At 40.5% G+C, this 20,028-nt stretch overlaps 2 protein-coding genes across 9 annotated transcripts in view; both read left to right on the top strand.

The window, feature by feature from the left end:
- The first annotated feature begins 10,098 nt into the window (after window positions 1–10,098).
- Window positions 10,099–16,415, top strand: eif3eb (eukaryotic translation initiation factor 3, subunit E, b). Of its 2 annotated transcripts, none has more exons than XM_026299586.1 (13): window positions 10,099–10,236; window positions 10,646–10,763; window positions 11,082–11,199; window positions 11,340–11,382; window positions 12,153–12,257; window positions 12,372–12,497; window positions 12,713–12,837; window positions 13,156–13,282; window positions 13,376–13,477; window positions 14,870–14,979; window positions 15,230–15,332; window positions 15,561–15,695; window positions 16,025–16,415. In XM_026299586.1, the coding sequence occupies exons 1-13, from the start codon at window positions 10,147–10,149 to the stop codon at window positions 16,061–16,063; spliced, it is 1,341 nt and encodes a 446-aa protein (XP_026155371.1). In that variant the 5' UTR covers window positions 10,099–10,146; the 3' UTR covers window positions 16,064–16,415. The 2 variants fall into 2 exon arrangements, with proteins under 2 accessions (XP_026155371.1, XP_026155370.1); XM_026299585.1 differs by having other exon boundaries at window positions 11,073–11,199.
- Window positions 16,416–17,341: 926 nt separating this feature from the next.
- Window positions 17,342–20,028, top strand: part of pleca (plectin a) — an 83,588-nt gene continuing 80,901 nt past the window's right edge. For 6 of the 7 annotated variants that reach the window (XM_026299562.2, XM_026299559.2, XM_026299556.2 and 3 more), the window contains exons 1-2: window positions 17,343–17,636; window positions 18,260–18,297. In XM_026299562.2, coding sequence (XP_026155347.1) covers window positions 17,477–17,636; window positions 18,260–18,297 — 198 coding nt within the window. In that variant the 5' untranslated portion in view covers window positions 17,343–17,476. Of the gene's footprint in view, window positions 17,637–18,259; window positions 18,298–20,028 lie in introns of all 7 variants that reach the window. The other variant, XM_026299557.1, reaches the window with a different exon arrangement.

The raw sequence follows: 20,028 nt of genomic DNA, 5'->3' as shown, positions 1-20,028 counted from the left end.
AGAAGCTCTTTCTGGGTTTTAAGCACCATGACCAATCTGACCCGTAGCTGATTCCTACTGTTTCTTTTATTGTCACACGTGTAACTGATTCTAACTTATTTTAACCTACTCAGATCACTTTCAGACAGCTGGTACAACCTGCAGGATTGAGTAGGTGTGATTGGATCAGGTTTCATTGACAGTAGCATCTGCTTGGAAACATAAACAGCCCAACGACTCTCATCAGATTTGGAATCTGTTTCTCATGTTTGTTTTATTTTTTATCTTATTTTATTGGATTAGTCTCATTCATGCAAAGTCAACATTACCTTTTGCAAGCTTGCCCTGTGCACTTCAAACCAGCTCAGATAAATCACAAGCATTTGTCATGTGAAACCAGCAGTAAATGTCTCACTGGTGGATGATAATGTGCACGACCCCAGTTATTAGTTATTGTATGTGATGGAGAAATTAGCTGAGCTGTGAATGAGAAGGGTTAAAGTGGCTGGTGTGGCACATTATTCGAGATGTAAAGGGGCTGGGACACTGCAGCAGCTTTAATTGGTGTCTGTATTTGTTTTTCCAGGGGATTCTCCCCGACACAAAATCAAACCACTCACACACACACACACACACACACACTCCCACGCAATCCGCCAAAACACCAAACAGGAGCTTAAAACATACTTCTTTTGAAAAACACACCCCTACAGATGGAGATACACACACTCTCAGCTGGTGCACACATACACACACACACACACACACACACACACACACCCATAGCCCGCAGCCATTGCCTCTTTCCTCCTCTTCCATGAATGGAGTTACTCAGAGTAATCATTCAGGGCAGCTGGCAGCAGGAAATGGAATTGGATTGCTGAAGGGGTCACTGCAGGTCAAGAGCTAGGGTGTGGTTGTGGACACAGGGGACCGGGCAGAAGAAAAGTCTTTGCGGTGGTGCTTTACATCAGCGGCTGGCAGCCACTTATCATCAGCTGTCATAACCAATCAAAGCTGAGTGACACAGTCCAAACCGCACTGCACAGAAACTCTCTGGGAATCACACAATCTTACACACTTTGTTCTGTTGGCCTGATAAATTAGGAGTAAGATCATGTCTCCAGGTCTGAAATGCCTCTCTTGAACTATTGCCTTTAGTTAATGACTTATTCAATAATGATTCTCGTTACTCTGATTGTTGCATAGCAACGGCAGGCAGACTCAGTCACAGCTCCTCGAAAGAAGGGACTGAGCAGAGCTAAGAAGATTTTTTTTTTAAGAAGTGGAGTAGAGGAACAAGTTGGAAATGAAATCAGCATCCACCATCATTTATCAGCGTTTTTCATTCAGCTCACAGGTCTGAAAACCCAAACCCTGCACATACTGACGGCGTCTTTCAAGCTGTCGTTCAGCAGCTTTTCAGAGCTGGATATACCTGTAGGCTGCATCTTAGCCTGGCACTCCACAGGGAGAGCGGAGTCAACTATATGGATGTAATTGCTGATCAGTTTCACTTTAAAGGCTGAGTCTGTGTTGAACGTGCTCTGACCTGTCAAGTCTGAGAGGAGACGTGCACTGATCACCGCTAATCCTCCACACACACATTACTAGCTGCCAGCATCGTCCTTTCTTTTGTTTGTGTGGATTTAAGTGCTGTAGGTTGAGCAGCACCCACATACTCTCGTCCCTGTTTTTCCTCTTGCCATCGTCCAGGAAGATGCAGAAGGGACACCATAACCATAGAAACGGGGTCAGCCTGTTGCTACGGAGAAATGCCTGTGTGCCACGGTGGCTCAGTGTAACTGAGTTAAAGATGCTCTTTTTTTGATTTGCCACTCAAATGGCAGCTGTGGTGTGTGTGGAAACTGATGTGATCCCTCTGTTATATCTGGGATAAAGAGGCTTTTCAAACTACACACCTAATTTGAGCTGTCACCGTATGTCGCCTGTCAAACATCCTCCTCATCCGAAAAGATAGAAAATAACTGCACTCTGCTTAGATCAAACATAAAGCTGTAGTCTGCAATGCTGAATAGACGTCCTACAGTGGTTTTCACTGTAGCACAGCATTTTCATCTATAGATTTTTTAAAGCATACCAACATCGACCTCTGGTCGAGGCTCTTGGGGATGGAAAAGAGTTGCTTACCTTCATTTTTACTGTACTCTGTTGTACATTTTGGATTTTATTTGCTTGGTTGTGTGTGGGAAGGTAACGAGTGGAGGGAAAAATTAGAGCCTGCTTTTTGCATTAACATGATTTTGTTCTTGCTTACATTGAAAAGACACCAATAAAACAAAAATACTGGTTTAGAAAACATGCTGTCTGACTGTCATCAGCCGTCCTCACTCTGTGTCCACTTGCACATTGGCAGAATAAGTGTTCATTTAATGAAATGAAGAAAAAATGATCCACCTTCCCTAAAAATGTGTTTGTGTTTTAAGTAAAACATATTTCTGCTCTGCCACAACAGATACACTGAGTTTAGGCACATATGGCAAAAACAAACCAGTCTAATACAACAGTTGCACTTTAAATCCTCCTCTGCATAAAAGTGATGTTTTTTGTTTTAACTGTTAAAGAGGTGTTGAGGTGCTGCTGCACTGTTTTATGATGAGCAGCTTCTATTGTTTTGTCCCTCCCCTTCAAATCAGAGGATAAACTAAATAACAGAAATAGCTCTTTGTATAAAGAGCCATAAAAACTACAGCCTCCACATTGGTCGTTCATTTGAATCTGCAGCTCTGAAACAGTTTGAGCCCAAACAGAGCATTATTAGTTTTAACTTGGCGTACCTATTAAACTGACCACTGTAATCACAATAACGATGCATTTGTCTTCCTACAGGTTTTGGTGAGTAGCAGGAGGACAAATCAATACATGCAGCACATAATTACAGTACAGGTCGCCTGCAAGGGAACAAAAAACAAAATGCAAAACAAAAATGATTTTACGATGCCGAGAGAGCAGCTATTAAACAAACCTAAGCTGCCTTTGTCACCCTGTGTCCTCCACCCAGAAGACTGTGACAAGATGTTTTTATCTCGAGATCCACTGAATCTTCAGCACTTCGTCATGTCTTCCTTGGTGGGTCTTCATGATAATCAGCTGACTAATGCTAAAAGCAGTGAAATGGACACATAAATACATTGTGTTTCCTTGAGAAGGTTAGGAATAAACCTTAGAAGAACATACTGTAGGACTGATGTAAGAAAGAAGGTCATTCATTATGGAGAATGGAGTGACACCAAGATTACTGCAATATAGATGCACAAATGCAAACAGTGACTAATTTGCCTGGTGGTGTTTAATGCTAATATATGCTGTCATGCATATGCATTAGAGTTTGGTTTTGGGACTGGGGGCATTTAAAAAGCTCGGGAGTATAAAATGTCCATAGATCCTCAGGGGAGCTACTGACAGAGATGGACCGTTCATGAATGTGGATGAATGTGCAATAAAAAGTATCCAAAGTTTAATCACGGCACTAAAATACCAATGAAAGTAACTGATTAAACTATGAATCAAAATGATAGAATGAGTGGGATGTTAATGTTTGTACCAAGACCAGTCTTAATCACAAGTTTCTAAAATCTTCAGATACACTTTACTGGTCTTAGAAGAACTCTGATCCATCACATACAGATGCATCATGATGGGACATGTGAGCATTAGCCAACATCTCTCAGCTCTGTCTGTAGCACCACTGAACAGATATCTCAGCATGTGGGGGGGTGAAGGGATAAATGAATCTCACAGCAGGACAGTTTTGCTTACCTTGTCTCTGATTTATGCTGCAATTTATCTCATGTGTCAGGTTTTCATATCTGCACTGATGTTACCTGAGCAGGAACATAAAAGGTTTCTACTGAAACTTAATTTCATTGTTGCTCTTTAAGACAGAAGCTAAATCTTCAGCAGTGCACGTGACCCAGTGCCAGTGGAGGTTTTCTCAGAAACAGGCACAGATGAAACCTTGGAGGGCTTTATTTGGACTGGTAATCAATGGAGTTTCTCTTTTGGTATCAAACACTGCAACAGCAGGCGTTTTTTTTTTTTTTGTAACATTGATTATGTCTATTCTTTTTGTGCTGCTCTATCACAATCAATATTTTTATAAATCTGACTGAGGAATGGATCCTCTGAGTGGGGGCCTCTCTTATCATCTGCTGGAATTGTGTGTACATACTGGGAAGTGTACTTTTTTCTACTGTGTCTGCTTCACATGCATTCATTGTATTTGAGCGCTACATCACTAAATCACGGAATATATATGGTACGGAGCAGGGTTTCATTGTGAACAGGTTTCAGAAACCATTTTCTGCTAAGACATGGTTCATGAGAAAACTGTTGGCAGTGTTTTGTGGATAAATTAAAGTAATGGGGACACAGATTCTGGAAAGTTATGTTGGTGTCGAATCTTAGAAATACGGTTTTCAATGCATCACAAATGAAATTCCTCCCACCTATAGTGTGCTGAGGCGGGGGCAGTCAAACAAAGCTCTTTGCATGGAAAAACATCCATAGAGGTTTAGTCAGGTGAATCAGTGTTTAACAAGCCGTGCTTGAAATGCTGCTTAATAATTGCAGGATTTTTGTTTCACACACATGTAGGTGTTTGTTGAACAGTGAAGATCTGTGGAGATCAAGATCTGTCAACCGACTCACAAGCTTGTCAGTGGCAACACATGTCTCATTGTGCTGCAGCCAAAACAAAGCACACAACACGTGTTGGTTTCTATTTGATAGAAATCACTTTGATAATCTTTGCAATACTGTATTGATTTTAACCTTTATCTAATACAAAATGCTAAATATATCACTGTAACTGCTCAATTTGATTGTATAGTATTAACTGTATGTTTGACTCCTTTACGTTTTTCACTGTGGTTCATGCAGGCAGTGAAGACGTGCTTTGATATAATGTTTCAGGTTGCAAATCTAAAAATAAAATAATGATTTCTTTGTTGGTTTTTGTTCAGGTTGAACATCTGACCCACCTGTTCTCCAGGGTGAACTATGCTGCATGTGAGTTACGACATATCAAACTGAGGTGATTCACATCTGCATCGTGAACAAACACAGAGCATTTTCTGAGGAAAACAGATGTGCTTACAAACACTACCCTTTCTTTTCTTCCTTTGCACACAAAAATAATGAGCCTGCACACACAGAGAGAAACTTCACAGAATCTCGTTCAGTCCCAGGGTCCTGCCTTTAAATTCTTTGTAATGCAGATGACAGCATGCTGTTCCTCCATGTTGATGTGCAACAGCATAATTGCAAAATATATATTTTATTTCAGCCCACTCAAGATGACTTTCTCCTCTGCATATATTAAGTATTCTCCATGATGGGTTCTGTCAAGTTCATCAGGATAATTAGCTAATAGCTAATTAGAGTTGCTATTTCATTTCAGAGATGTCAACAAGCCCCTCTGGTCATATTCTAACTGAGAAATAAAAATTCCAGCATTAATTATTTCAAAAGGATGTTCTTTTGTCCTAACCACTGATTTTTCTGACAGTTGCTCCACTGTGGAAATGCTGTAATGTTACACTGGTCCAAGTACAGGCTATATTTCTGAAAAGAATCACAGTGGGTTCACTGGATATTTTACTGGCCATGAAATTGTGAATAATATGCCCAAAGTGGTTTGTGTGATTTAGATTTTTTAAAAATATTTTTAATTTGCCTAAGACTTTAGAAACCTAAGCTAAAGGCTTGTATCACAGAGAAAATTAAGGCTTAAAATGTGATGAGCAGGCCATTACGTTTTAAGAGACTGAGGATCAGATTCACTAACAGCTCTAGTCAGACCTTCATTAACCACTGGTGCTTCCATTTGCATCTAAACACATTTGCACATTACAACTTTGAGACATCAACTTTACGCTGAATGTAGATTTGGAGGAAGAGACTCCTCATAAAGGGTTTGGAGCACAACTGGAATTAAATATGGAAGGTGCTGCTAAGAATGATAAGTCTACAAATAATCGTCAGCCGGTTCTGCAGTTCCCCTCATCTTTGTGTCTTTCAGTTCACTGTGTTGCTTTTATGGTTCACGGCTTATACAGTAAATGTTTACACCCTAAAAGCGCTGACCCACTGTACACTATTCAGCAGCAAACAGCAGACACATATTTTTGTCAGGTGTTGGAAGAGACCAGTGCAGATTTAAAAGCCACTGAATATTGGACATATATTTATCTGATGAAAAGAGTGCTAATGCTGCTTTGTGTTTGCTGAATGTGTAGACCGCTCAAATATTTCCTGTTAAAATCTTATAAGGTAATAATGGTATGTCAGTGTTTACAGCCTGTTGTGAAGCCCTCGGTGACTAAAAACACGTCAAATTGTACTGTGAGCATGTAGCTGTGGTCTTTATAAGGTAAGAATCTGATTAGTCCACTGGCTGAGCTGAGTTTTCATTCTCCTGTTCAATCCAAAATGCTGTGCCCCTCCAGCTACAGCAGCACATCTACTATGTTCACATCTTGCAGAAAATGACTGTGGGATTGACAGCACAACAGTGAGATGAATAAATATGACAAGCTATATTTTCCTCAGGTGGCTTTGTCAGCGTGTGACTGAAGATCAGTATATTGTAAAGCTGCAACTTTTAGTGACTGTGGTTCATTTTTACTCAACCCCCCCCTCCACACACACACACACACACACACACACACACACACTTCTGTTTACAGTGAATTATTGTTTTGCCTATAAATATATTGTAAGTACAAACAGAACCTCGCCTGCTCTGGAGATTTGCGTGTGAGTGTGTTTGGTGGTGAGGCAGAGTCATCAGGTTGGTGGAGTGTTTGGGATCAAAGCAGAGAGCACTTGTTTTCTCACTCCAGAAACACTCAGCATCACAGATAAATTAGTAAGAAGATGACAAAGTGCCTAAACTCCAGTCTCACTTCACCCTGTGAGTGGGTGCAGGCAGTGCAAGGCGCTCAGTTCATTTTATGCAGCTTGGATTATGTGAAGGCATAACGTCTCGGCCGAAGGCAAATAAAAACATGTCAGCCAGGTCTTCTCTGTCCTTAAGCTCAATTGCCTTTTTTTCTACAAGGCAATGAGCTTCTGTGTGATGAATATGACCATTGAGTTTTCATTATGAGACTAAAATCACTGCAACTGGTTTCAAATGTGTACTTACCATACTTATACTTATTTATACTTATTCAGACTTAACCAATGAAGTGATCTCGATCAATTCTTTTGAAGCCTTTGCAGATATTTTATTTCCTGTCTGAGGACTGTTCTGTTCCCCTGCAGCTTTGTGTTTTTGCAGCTATGCAGCCATGCAGACACAGACCTGCTGGTCTGTTTGTTCTGCTTCCTGGTTATCCTGTTCATAGCTGTAAGAGCTACATCTGGTTGGAGATGCAAATGTAAACACACGGATGGTAGATGTGTTTTTTTTTTTCTATACTGTTTTTCCACACACAGTAAGATTTAGCAGAAGATTTAAGTTCATCAGCTCATCAATAGTCATATTTACATCAATTACATTTCACTTCTTGGCATATAGATACATCTTCAGGTCAATATAAGTCAAAGCAATGGAAGACAGTCCATTAAACAATTTAAAGCAGATAACAAGATATTTTAACTTATCTAAGTTGTCTCTATGTTCAGCCCTTACTCATGATTTGGAGCGAAAATGCTGACAGACATAAAGGGAGGAGCTGGGATATAAATTCATTGGCTCTGATCCCTTTGTTTCTCTCAGTGATGCTCAAGTTGTATATTTTTTATTCATGTTTTCAAAATGATATGGCTGTGTATTATTCAGTCTTGTGACTGCAGCCTCTGATACAGACGGATGCTCTTCAAGGTTCAAAGCTTGATCTTAAGTGCACCTTCGAATTAGATGACAGACAGTATCTCATTTAGAGAAGTGAGTTCAGCCAGCAGTGATGAGAATTATTTATTTATTTGCTTATTTACTGGACTTAAATCATGTGTAATCCCTGTGTTATTGTTACATTCTGGGGAAGATTAACTACAACTGCTCCTTTTATTTCATCTGTGTAAATTTACAGAATTTCTATAGCACATATCAAGAGAAAAGAGAAACACAGGACAGTAAACTGTATATTATGCCCTGGTGAAATGGTTTAATATAAGGGACTAACACCAGTTTTGATGATAGAGATTAAACAACACTTGCCATTTTCTGTTTAGTGTGACTTAAGGCTTGTATTTCCAAGGCTGGGCAGGGTGAGGAGAGTGTCTCTCCACTGTTGCTTGGTGACTGCAGCAGTGCCAGTGCACCTAACAAGCCACAAGCCATCACTGGTCTTGTTTTCTATATGAATGCACAAGTCAACATCGCCCAGCAGACTGTACTATCAGAGCAACCGTGTTGAAACTGAATCTGAAGTTGACGTCCAGGGGAGGCAGTAGTCCCCAGGACAGGCTATTGTTCCTGCTGTTTTATTTCTACATGTTTTACCGTCAGAGCATGGAAATTCATTCGCTTTGACACTTGTGATACTCAATGGCTCCAGACAGAGAACAGTGGTACAGTATACCACCTGGTAGAGACCTTAGCAATCCCACAAGAAGGCTCTGAATTTGAATTATCATCCAAGAGAGGATATTGCATGCAGTATTACAGTTTTTTTATAGAATGTTACTCTTTGGCTGTAATTAATCATTTTCATTTGTGTCTCTTATGTCTTTATTAAATCCTTGGCTGCTTTTCTAAAGCGCTTCATGTCCAGCTGGCTCTTTTTCTCGTAAAAAGCAGTGGAAGGCAGCCAGCTGCCGAGATGGAGGCCGGGATATGTCCTGGCCTTGAGGATGAACAGAATGAGGGAGGGAAAGGCAGAGGGGAGGGATGCGGATGTGTGTCAGCAAAAACAACATTCACACTGTTTTTTAGTGCGATAGTAAGACGTGAGTACGCTCTTCTGTGAGGATTTCACGTGGGACTTTGTTGCATTGCTATTCAAAAACTGATAAAAAAAAAAAACTATGCCTACATTCAACTGCAGCCTTTGAGAAAACAAAGAGAAGTGCAAAGTGATGAGAGAGCAGATTCTGAAAGTTGCACTATGCAGTCTTTTTGTGAGTTACTATCTATATTAAGGTAAAACAAATGCATCTGTACAGACATACATGTGGCTGAATGACAATCCTGCTGTATTACTGGCCGATGAGCAGCACCTCAGTGATGCTCCTGTCAGTGAAACATCTAATTTTGTCTGGTTTCTATGAACCAGTCTCTCATTTATTGTTGTAAAGCACTTCACAATCGTTTTGTTTAAAAGCACTATATAAATAAATATATCAATAAATATCTCAACAAATTTGACCTTGGTGCTGGATCTTGAAGGAGCTCCAAGACTATATTTCATGGTTTAATTTGTCGACATATTCACCCTCTAAATCATGTGCTCTATGTTCTTCTATCCTTCGCATTTACTTGACCAAATCAGCATCAGCACCATGGTTGTCACTGAGGTTCAGAAACATTATGTGGTGTATTAAAAACCTGCCGTGCTCATTTTCAGCCTGGGACCAGTGGGGCAAAGTAGTGGGGCTTTTTTCTCTCGTACCAACTCTGCTAGTTCAGCTTTTTTATTGCACTCTGGTTTGTGATGTACCCATACACTTTAGATGCCCTCTCAGGATGAATTATGAGCACTTTGGTGATCCCCAGGCTTTATGTACAATGGTCTTCTATCAAACTGCAAGATAATTGTAATAATTATTAAGCCATAAATATGTTTTTATCCTGATGAATCTATCCATGCATCCATCCATCCATCCATCCATCTATCTATCTATCTATCTATCTATCTATCTATCTATCTATCTATCTATCTATCTATCTATCTATCTTGGCATTATATTGGTAAATATTAGAACCGTTTTAAAGTATTAATAGCATATTTAATTATTTCAGTTAATATAATATATTGACAGAGGCAAACAAACTGGATTAAACTGATATTAACCTTATCTCTTACAATTTCAGAGCATTTTTCTCCTTTGTGATTCATCTTCTCTTTTACATTTTATTTATTTATTTCTTGTATAAATCTCTCTATAAAATAAAGACGGAAAGGGAGATGACGTAAGTGTACCAGGTGATAATTTTGTTCCGTGTGTTAATAAAGTTTCTTTTTGAATTCAGCCAAGATGGCGGAGTACGACTTGACTACCAAGATAGCACATTTTTTGGACCGGCATTTGGTTTTTCCTCTCTTGGAGTTCCTGTCTGTGAAAGAGGTGGCCCAACTTTTGGATGTTATAACGTCGGCAGATAATGTCGATGTTTGTTAGCGAGCTTTGTTTCCTGAAAACACGGTTATGGCACCGATTCGTCCCAGCCGGCTAGCCCGCTATCAGTCACGTTAGGTAGCGTGCTAGCTAACTAGTAGCTAACACTGAACTGCGAATTAGTTTTAGTGTTTTATAGCAGTTTATTTCTGTAATGTCACTGTTATAGCAGCGATTGAGGGAGATGATGCACTGTAGTGCTTGACTAATTGGCGTATTGTTATTAAATAGCCCGTTAGCTGTTAGCTTAGCGACGGCTAAGGCTGAATGGGGCGAGCAGCCGTCACGTTGTTTATTTCTGTTCATTAAGGTGTGTGGTTCACATGCAGCTACTCATAGTGTGTCCACTTTCTAACAGATTTACAATGAGAAGGAACTTCTTCAGGGGAAGCTGGACCTGCTCAGCGACACCAACATGGTGGACTTCGCTATGGATGTGTACAAAAACCTGTACCCGGACAAGGAAATCCCGCACTGTAAGATCCACAGCAAGATGCTATAAGTGAAGTACTTCACCACATAGTCACAAGGTTTCATATACTACACCTGCAGTCAGGTGGCTGGGATATCCAAACTAAAGTGAAAACTATGGGACTGTTACTGATTAGTTCACTAAATATTAATATAGTAAATAATTTGGTTTTCTTTTCAGTCCTTATGTTTGCGTTTCCCTGACACTTCTGCTGTTTTGTTGATGAAAAGCATTAGAAGACAATAATAATGTTAAATGCTTGGTAAACTTACTATTATTGCCATGCAGAGTTTACCAAAATGTATGATGGAAGATGTTTTAGCTTTGAGGGAGAAGAGGAGCACCGTGGTGGCCCAGCTGAAGCAGCTCCAGTCAGAGACTGAGCCAATTGTCAAGATGTTTGAAGATCCAGAGACCACTCGGCAGATGCAGTCCACACGGTCAGCCATCTTGTTAAATAAATGCGTCTGTTGCTAATACTCTGCTCATTCTAGATTGTAGTACTCGTGTGAGTATTTCTGTGGACTGAAAAAGGACATTGGACGTCTGTTGATCAATTTGTTTTTTTTTTCTTTATCAGAGATGGGAGGATGCTGTTTGACTATCTGTCAGAGAAACACAATGTAAGTTTCAAAATGTTATTATTATTTTTTTGTTTCCATAACAACAAGCTGCCAGTGTGAGCCAGCAGCCCTGTTGTTCAAATCTATGAATCCTGAAACATCCACTAACACCCACCAATGTGCACATTACTCACTCAGTGATCAGGAATTGTTTGCAACTGACAGTGTTTTTTCACATTTTATATTTTTTCCTTGTTTGTGATTAGTAGGTTCATTAAAAAAAAAAAAAAAATCTACATCATGTTAATCGTTGTAAAAAGTGAAATGGCTCATTCTCTGATCCTCATGGCCCTGCAGCCTCACCTGCTGAGCTGCTTTTAGGAGGAAAAAGCAAAAACAGTTTGAGCAGGAGGCTTTTAGTCACAGAATTAAGGGCATCGGCTTTTTGGAAGTGCTCAGTGCCCAGCACTCAACCACTGTAGTTAGACATGCAACAGACTTAATAGATGTATTATTTAGCACTAAGTACAGGCACATAGCAAGAAAGGTGCAAGTTGCTATGTGATTAATTAAAAAAAGAGCATTTGTTCTGTCGGATGGGTGTGTCACAGAAAACTGAAAAATGTAGGAGATCCCTTGTGTGTACACAGTTTTGGTGTGACGCCTCTCTGGGGCTTTCAGTGGTGTAAATTATTTAATTTGTTACAGCTTTATTTTTTTGCCCTAATGACCATTTTGCATGAAGAAATGGGAAATCTTAGTTGGTTAGTTCAGAACTTAGTTAAATGTATTTTCATTTTTAAGTAATTTTTGTTTTGTGCTTTTCTTAGTTTCGTCAAGAATACCTGGACACTCTGTACAGGTATGCCAAATTCCAGTATGAGTGCGGTAACTACTCTGGGGCTGCAGAGTACCTCTACTTCTTCCGTGTCCTGGTAAGGATTAAAAAAAAAAAGTGCTTTGCAGCAACAACATCAGATTGTTTGTAGTTTTTCACACCACTGTGCAGTATGTAGTTTATGATATACTGAGTTTGTCACTCTGCTCAGGTTCCTTCGACAGACAGGAATGCGTTGAGCTCTCTGTGGGGGAAACTGGCCTCTGAGATACTGATGCAGAACTGGGAAGCAGCCATGGAGGATCTCACTCGACTAAGGGAAACTATTGATAACAATGTAAGTGAATAACTGATATGGAAATAAGTTTGTATGTAGCACTTTAGCAATGACATCAAAGCTTTGCCAGGTTTATTAGAATAGATGCTGCAGGTTTGTACATGATAATGTGTTTGTGTTGTATTGTGAGGTTGAAAAATCAGTGAGTAAAAAAAACACACACACTAAGACGTTTCTTTTCTAATGTCTGCTAATTGTGTCCACTTTGTTTTCAGTCTGTGAGTTCTCCTCTTCAGTCACTCCAGCAGAGGACCTGGCTAATCCACTGGTCCCTCTTTGTCTTCTTCAACCATCCTAAGGGCAGGGACAACATCATTGAGCTCTTCCTCTACCAGCCACAGTGAGTCACTCTTTTAAGTATAGGAACGATCATATTGAGTCTCTATGGCATAGTCATCCAGAGCTTATTTTTATCTTACTCAAGGCTGTTTCACAGTTTAAATCTCTTTTAAAGCCTTTTTAATAATGGTCCATTTTCGTTCTTCAACAGAAGGTCATTGGGCTTCAAGGATTTTAAACGGCATAAATTAAAGATTCTTCACCACAGCTCCTGTGTGTGGGCTAAAAATTGTTCTCTGGGAAAAAAAAAATAAAATCCCAAGTCCGTTGTGATGGTAACTGTTGATGATGCCAGTGTGTGCTGTCTTTGTGATTTCAGATACCTGAATGCCATCCAGACAATGTGCCCACACATCCTGCGCTACCTTACAACTGCAGTCATTACCAACAAGGATGTACGAAAACGCAGGCAAGTGCTCAAGGACTTGGTGAAAGTCATTCAGCAGGTAAGGTCAATAACTGTTAACGGAATAATTCTTATTTAATGTGCCACATTGATTTGGCCCTCGTTATTAACAGTTTCTCATTCGCTCCCAAAGGAGTCGTACACGTATAAGGACCCAATCACAGAGTTTGTGGAGTGTCTCTATGTGAACTTCGACTTTGACAGTGCCCAGAAGAAGTTGAGGGAGTGTGAGTCGGTAAGGATCCAAAAGTTTTTACTTTTTGCTTGATAGTGTATGTTTGTCATGGTGCACGGGCCCAAATCAATCCCTAACAGTTGGCTATCTCCACGGACTGGAGGGTAATATGAAACTTCCCTTAGGTTTTGGTGCTCTGATCTCCGGAGTCCGTGGCATTTAACTTTGCAGCTATTCAGCCTCAGTAAATCCATGTCTGTCCTAATTTGCAGGCTTTTACTTTTATTCAGTTTGATTTTCAGAGCGGAACAGATGTCAGATTTGAGGCCTGGTTGCCTTCTCTTTAGAAACTCCCCACTGCAGTTTTGTAGTTGTGCTTAGGGACCACTTTGAGCTTTCCCTAAGCGTACTCATCAGTTGGCTTTTACCCCTCTTCTATATAAATGATGCAGTTCTCGCGGATACCTCTACTATCCTGTCAGTTACGGAGTGTGAGCATAATGACGAGAGAATGGAGAGAGGTCGTTAGGTCATTCTGTCATCATGGATTCTGCTGACTGTAGTTGTCAGGAGAATTTAAATGGGCATGTTTTTATATTTTTCATTGAGATTAACTCTTCATGGTTATTGTGTCACAATGACAAAGTTTTACTGTTTGCATTTTTATTTTAATTAGTTGACACCATTGATGAATGTGGTTTGTCTTGATAACAAGGTATGAAAAAGCCAAACATTGAATAATTGTATTTCTTATAAAAACAGTGTCACTTCTCAACATTTAGGCTCCTCTGGAGGTTTGAGGTGACCAAACATCCTGTTTTGAACAAGAACAGTCTTGTCAGTGTTCAAAGACTTTCTTTTGAACAGTACAACTTTACAGCAGTACTGCATACACAGGACACTGATGCATATGTATGCATATGTATATAAGGAAACTGAGCCTCCAACCCACACACTTTTTTTCCTGTGGTGTAATATTGTGGTGTGTGTGTGTGTGTGAGGGTGTGTGTGTGTGTGTGGTGTGATCTTATACTTTTGAGAATTAGTTTGAACAAAAAACAAACGAACAAATAAAATCCCTGTAAATTTTAATGTTGTGTAGTTGTGACCAGGATGTTTTAATATGGGTGGATTAACCGAAGCAAAATAGAACAACCAAACCACCTAAATAGTTCCCTGCACATCATGTGTGGTTGTTGTGTGGTAGACTTATCATTCCAGTAAAATATGGGGATGTTTGGAAATTACAGCTGGAGTCTCATCTACTGATGGTAGAAATGTGGACCATCACATATGTTTAGAAGAACAACACCATGTTTACTGGAAAATGTCTCATACTGGCAGAGATACCAGAACCACTAACTATTGGATCATTAGGTCTCTGTCTACACTGTCTATACCTAAATGCATATAATGAATCGCTGTTAAGCTGCTTTGGTCATTTTCATTTAGGTCCTTGTGAATGATTTCTTTCTGGTCGCTTGCCTTGAGGACTTCATCGAGAATGCGCGTCTCTTTATCTTTGAGACCTTTTGTCGGATTCATCAGTGTATCAGCATCAGGTAAACTGTCTTTGTGTGCAGTGCTTTTTCTGTGAAGGTACAGTTGCTTTAGAAGGTGAAAACAAACTGAAAAGGTCTTTTCAGGTTTTATTTTTTTACCCAGGTTATTGATGATGTGCAGTCATTTGACTTAGTGGATTTTATTCATGTCCTTACAGTTTTTTTTTTTCAAGCATATTAAGAAAAGAATATTATAAAAAGACATTTACTTAACTGAAATGCCCCCTCCTCCTCCACACTCTCCACTCAGCATGCTGGCAGACAAGCTCAACATGACGCCCGAGGAGGCGGAGAGGTGGATCGTCAACCTCATCCGTAACGCCAGACTGGATGCCAAGATCGACTCCAAACTGGTGAGGCTCTGCGTTCGCTGATCCACCTCCAGTCAGACGAGCTTCACATCAGAGCTCAATATAAACAACACTGACTGAGCTGCTAATCTGTGTAGGAATAGTCAGTAGCAATGTCACTTTATTTGTCAGACTGAAACCAGCATCCAAACCTAGACGGGCTTTTTACTGGCACTGTATATTTTTAAAGCCGTGTTTCCAATAATGTATTTCTGTGAATTTGTTTCTCAGGGTCATGTTGTGATGGGCAACAACGCAGTGTCGCCGTACCAGCAGGTGATCGAGAAGACCAAGAGCCTGTCCTTCCGTAGCCAGATGTTGGCGATGAACATCGAGAAGAGGCTGGCCCACAGCAACAGGAATGAGGTATTTATCTACATTTATAGAAGCACTTTATAGTCTTTGTCTACAGTGTTTGTATTTACATGACAGCTAAAAGCTAAGCTATACTTTAAAGATAAAGATCCAGAAACGTTAGAACATCTGAACTACACAGCACTACAAATAAAATCATTTTGATTCAGGTCATTCCAAAAATGCTCAACTAGTCTGTAAAATCAACAGTTTTTATCCTGTTAATAGTTTTAAGTTACATAAATGATCTAGTTTTAGAACAAATCTTTAGTGTCTGAGTGAAATACTTTGTACATTTCTTCTAAAACCTGTTTTCTTTTTGTTTTGTGTTATTTCTTCAGACACCAAACTGGGCTGCTCAAGACTCTGGCTTCTACTAACATGGGAGTCGACATTAAGAGGCGGCAGATGGTTCTATAATGTCACGGCTTTTTATTATATCCAATCTATCTTTATTATATTGAAGGATACATTATATCCTCTATTCTCATTTAACTACCAGTTTAACCCCCGCTTTAAAAATAACATCCAAGAGGAGGCAGCTGGGGCTGATTTACATTAGTGTCACTCATGATGCTCTGTTCAGACGCAGATGTGTTGACATTAACTGGACATTACTTTACTCATCAAAATCTATTTGGGTTTGAATTGGTTTGAGTCTCAGGTCAAGTGTTACATTTATTCACAAAAATGTCAAATTAAAATTAAATGCATTTTGCCTCTTTACAGAAAGTCATGTTCTTTTATTGGCCACTAGATGGTGCATTTGTCCTGACCTGTCCTGACAGTAAAGCATTTTTTGATAATTAAAAGGAATAACTTGTTAAACTTGTTGTTGGTATGAAGATTAACTGTTCTCCAGTAGAGATTAAATTGGATGAAAAGCTCTGACAAGACACGGATCCTCCTTTATCAGCTCTTTTTAGTTTGTTGTACCTGTCGTTTTCTCTGCTGGAGAAGTTAATGTTTAACCACACCTTAATCCTGATCATCAAATGACAATGACAGCCTGCTGTGTATTTTTGTTGATCCACAGCAAATATTTGGTTTGTATAAATGTGCTGTTAAACCTGTCCTAAGGTCATGCAGCCTTGAAGAACAGGCTTTATTCAGCACCAGGTGGTTGGATTCTTTTGGTCAGTTGAAGTGTGCTCTGTTTGTCTCTCTGTCTGACTTTTTGTCATGTTAATAATTGGGTCTGGTTAATCCGGAAGTGTTACAATAAATAATAACTGTAAAAGACTGACAGGCAAGTCCAGCACAGACATTTTTGTGTCACTTCACAAGTCGGAGCTGGCAGGAGTTCAGGTGAGCAGGTAAAAGTGCCCCAGGTGCTTTTCTGAATGGCCCCTCAACATTACAGCCTCGTTGTTCACGTGAGGTTTCTCTCTGATGTTCAGCCTGGGAGTGGCTGACTGTCGCTTTGACTCATAGCCACTCCTCCAAACTCTGTTCCTTATGCGCACACACACACACACACATGCGCGTACACTTTTCCAGTAAAAAACAACAGACACAAGCTAACACACACACACACATTCTTACACACACTTAGAGCTGACGTGGGCTGAGGTCTGAGCAGGGCTCCTTCTGAACAGCTGGTATCCATCTGTGGTTGCCGTTGCTCTGGCTGCTGCTTCTTCCTGCTGCTGTAGGCACTGAGGCTGCCCTGAGAGGACACAAACCAGCCCACTGCGCTCCATTCATGCGCTCTGCTGCAGTCACACTCAGGGAATCGGACAGACTACGTAGTGAGGCTCTGCTGATAAGCAGTGTGCTCAACAGCCTCCAGCATGGATCTCCTGACGTACTGGGCTGATACCAACCCAGCTGTGGCCCGGCTCCTTTGGGTCCTACTTCTGGTACTGGCCACCCTCCTTGTCTGGCTCTTCTTCTTCTGCTGCTACAGTTGGAACCAGAGCTCGTCACCCTCCCTGGAGAGGTACCTAGCAGGTAGGTGGTCCCTCAGTCCCCCTCTGAGGGTGTGTGGAGGCCTGTGATAGGCTCACAGCAATGCTGCTGCTGCTGCTTACTATGAAGTTTTAACTTCAAGTCAGGTTTGGTTTTGGAAGGAAGAATGCTCAGTGGACTTGCATTTTTTTCCTCGTCCAGTAACTGTAAATTGTTGGTGTTTCCTGTCCAAGACTGCAGTATCCACTGTTTCCATAAATTGCCAGTGTTGGCTGTGGCTTCATTTTGTGGTTGGAGCAGTTACAGTTTAAATACGCCTCTACCCATGTGAGAGGATACAATGAGACTTTCATACTCACAAGTGTAATAATGTTTATTTTTAAGACGTGCTATACACCAGCACGGGCAGGATTTTCCATTTAACTACAAATGTCCAGAAGTCCAAACCTAAAGCTACAGTGATTTGCAGTGTCACGGCAAGATGCATGTCACTGCAAGCAACATGTGGATACTGGACAGTGACTCAAGTCATTTGTCATCTTAGCTGCTATGAATATTTTAGTTTTACAGTCATTGTCAATCACCCCAGGGAAATGTACCAACATGACAGCACTGTGCTAACTAGACTTTACCCACTGACTAGTATTTTCTCTTTTTCCATGCAGTGATGATGAAACACTCCAAATCTAAGGCTCCAGCTCAGGTAAGACAATCTCTTAAACTGCACCAAAAATGTGAACGTTTCATGCCTCAAATTCCTGCGGAGCCATTATAAAGTCCTCAAAGAGCAGTCTGTTTGGTTTTTTTATATCACGTTGTGATGCTTGTACTGCCAGCTTCAGACTTCAGAGGTCCTCGTTCACTTGCACTTGTCCACTGATTATCTGCAAACACATCCAGCCAGCTTGTCCAAGTTCATTAGCACATTTCCAAAGTAAACCCTGATTACTTATTGGCATAATCATGACCATGTTTCTGCCAATGTCTGGCTAATAGTTAATATATTAGTTAACTGTCATCATTCAGATATTATACAGACTGTAATGTCTTATGTTCTTAAAGTCCTGCGTGTCGGCTGTAAGGCTTTTAGCTGGAGTTTACCAGGATTTGATTGAAGCAGTTAAATTGAGTTACTGACTTGAACAAGCAAATGCAAAGATGCTTAGGCATTTAGGTTTCACATGAAACGTCAGCAAGGCACAAGTGGATTTTCTACATTCCTCAGTTGTGAACATCCTTCAGAGCATTTGGGTGTTTTATCAGGAAGGCCTTTATGAACAGGGCTTTGAAATGACACACTGCCTGGGATTTGTTCTGACTGCAGGCAGCAGTATTGTCTGCAAATCCTGGTCATATACTGAGAACGTGGGAGTTTTTGTCTTTCAAACCCTGTGAAATAAAAATAACCATTACAACGTTTTGATGTTTAAAATGTTAAGGCTGAGAGTCTGCAGTCATGCTCATGAGGCTGCAGTGAGCTAAATCCTACAGTAGGTAATGTTTACTCTGTGCACTAGTTTTATTGGACAAATTAACAGTTTGACCTGATCAAATCATCCTGTTGGGAACATCAGTGTCACAACTAACTCACATGGAAGCTGATTCAGTGTGAAGACATTGCAATCAAAGCCACAAATGTCGACTTCATGATGGCACCAGAGGATCAGTCAGGGATCATCAAAGTCACTGGGATTCATCCTGTCGTCACAGTCGGTACAGGATCTTTCCAATCCATCCGGCACATGTTGAGATGTTTCAGCGTCGGGCTGAGAGAGTCACTCTGATAATGTGACTAAAACATTTTGGAACTTCCGAATATTGCTGACTTATGACAGTGATTCAACCTATATCCTGTTTTTAAATCTGATGTTCTGTCTCAGTAATAGGAGGAAGTGAGAAAGTGAGGTATTTAATATTTCCACCATGAGCAACAGTTTGTCTTTATAAATAAACAGGAACTGGCATTTGCCGAAGCATCGATGCAGTAAATTGTTCTTAAAGTGTAGCTAAACAACGTCTGCTGTTTGCACAGGACCCAAGCTGCCGTATAACTGTAATATTCCTATATATGTAACAGATCCTCTTCAGCTTTAGCCCCTGCTCATCCCATCCCATTTATAAAGTAACCTCTCAGCTGCTGTAGCTTTATCAGATGCCAGTTCAATTTCTAAGTATACTGCAAGTGGGCTCATGTTTTACTGAGAGATCTCCAACTGTCCTGGCTGCAGCCAGTGTGTTTTGGCACAATCAGCATGAGTGTTGTTACAGAGTGGAGCAGCACTGTGCACTCATTGTGTGTGATAAGTTGGAGAGGCTCTCTGAAATGGCTCCATGAGCGAAACCTTTTGTCTGGTTGGCACTAACTCGCCAACAAAGGTCCATTTCCTCCTGCAGCAGCCAGAGGATGGACAAAGAAACATGTGAGGTCTCTGAG

The sequence above is a fragment of the Mastacembelus armatus genome, chromosome 11 (assembly GCF_900324485.2).
Source record: "Mastacembelus armatus chromosome 11, fMasArm1.2, whole genome shotgun sequence".
NCBI lineage: Eukaryota > Metazoa > Chordata > Actinopteri > Synbranchiformes > Mastacembelidae > Mastacembelus > Mastacembelus armatus.
Note: the sequence above shows the minus strand (reverse complement) of the source record. Positions and strands in the feature narration are given on the sequence as shown.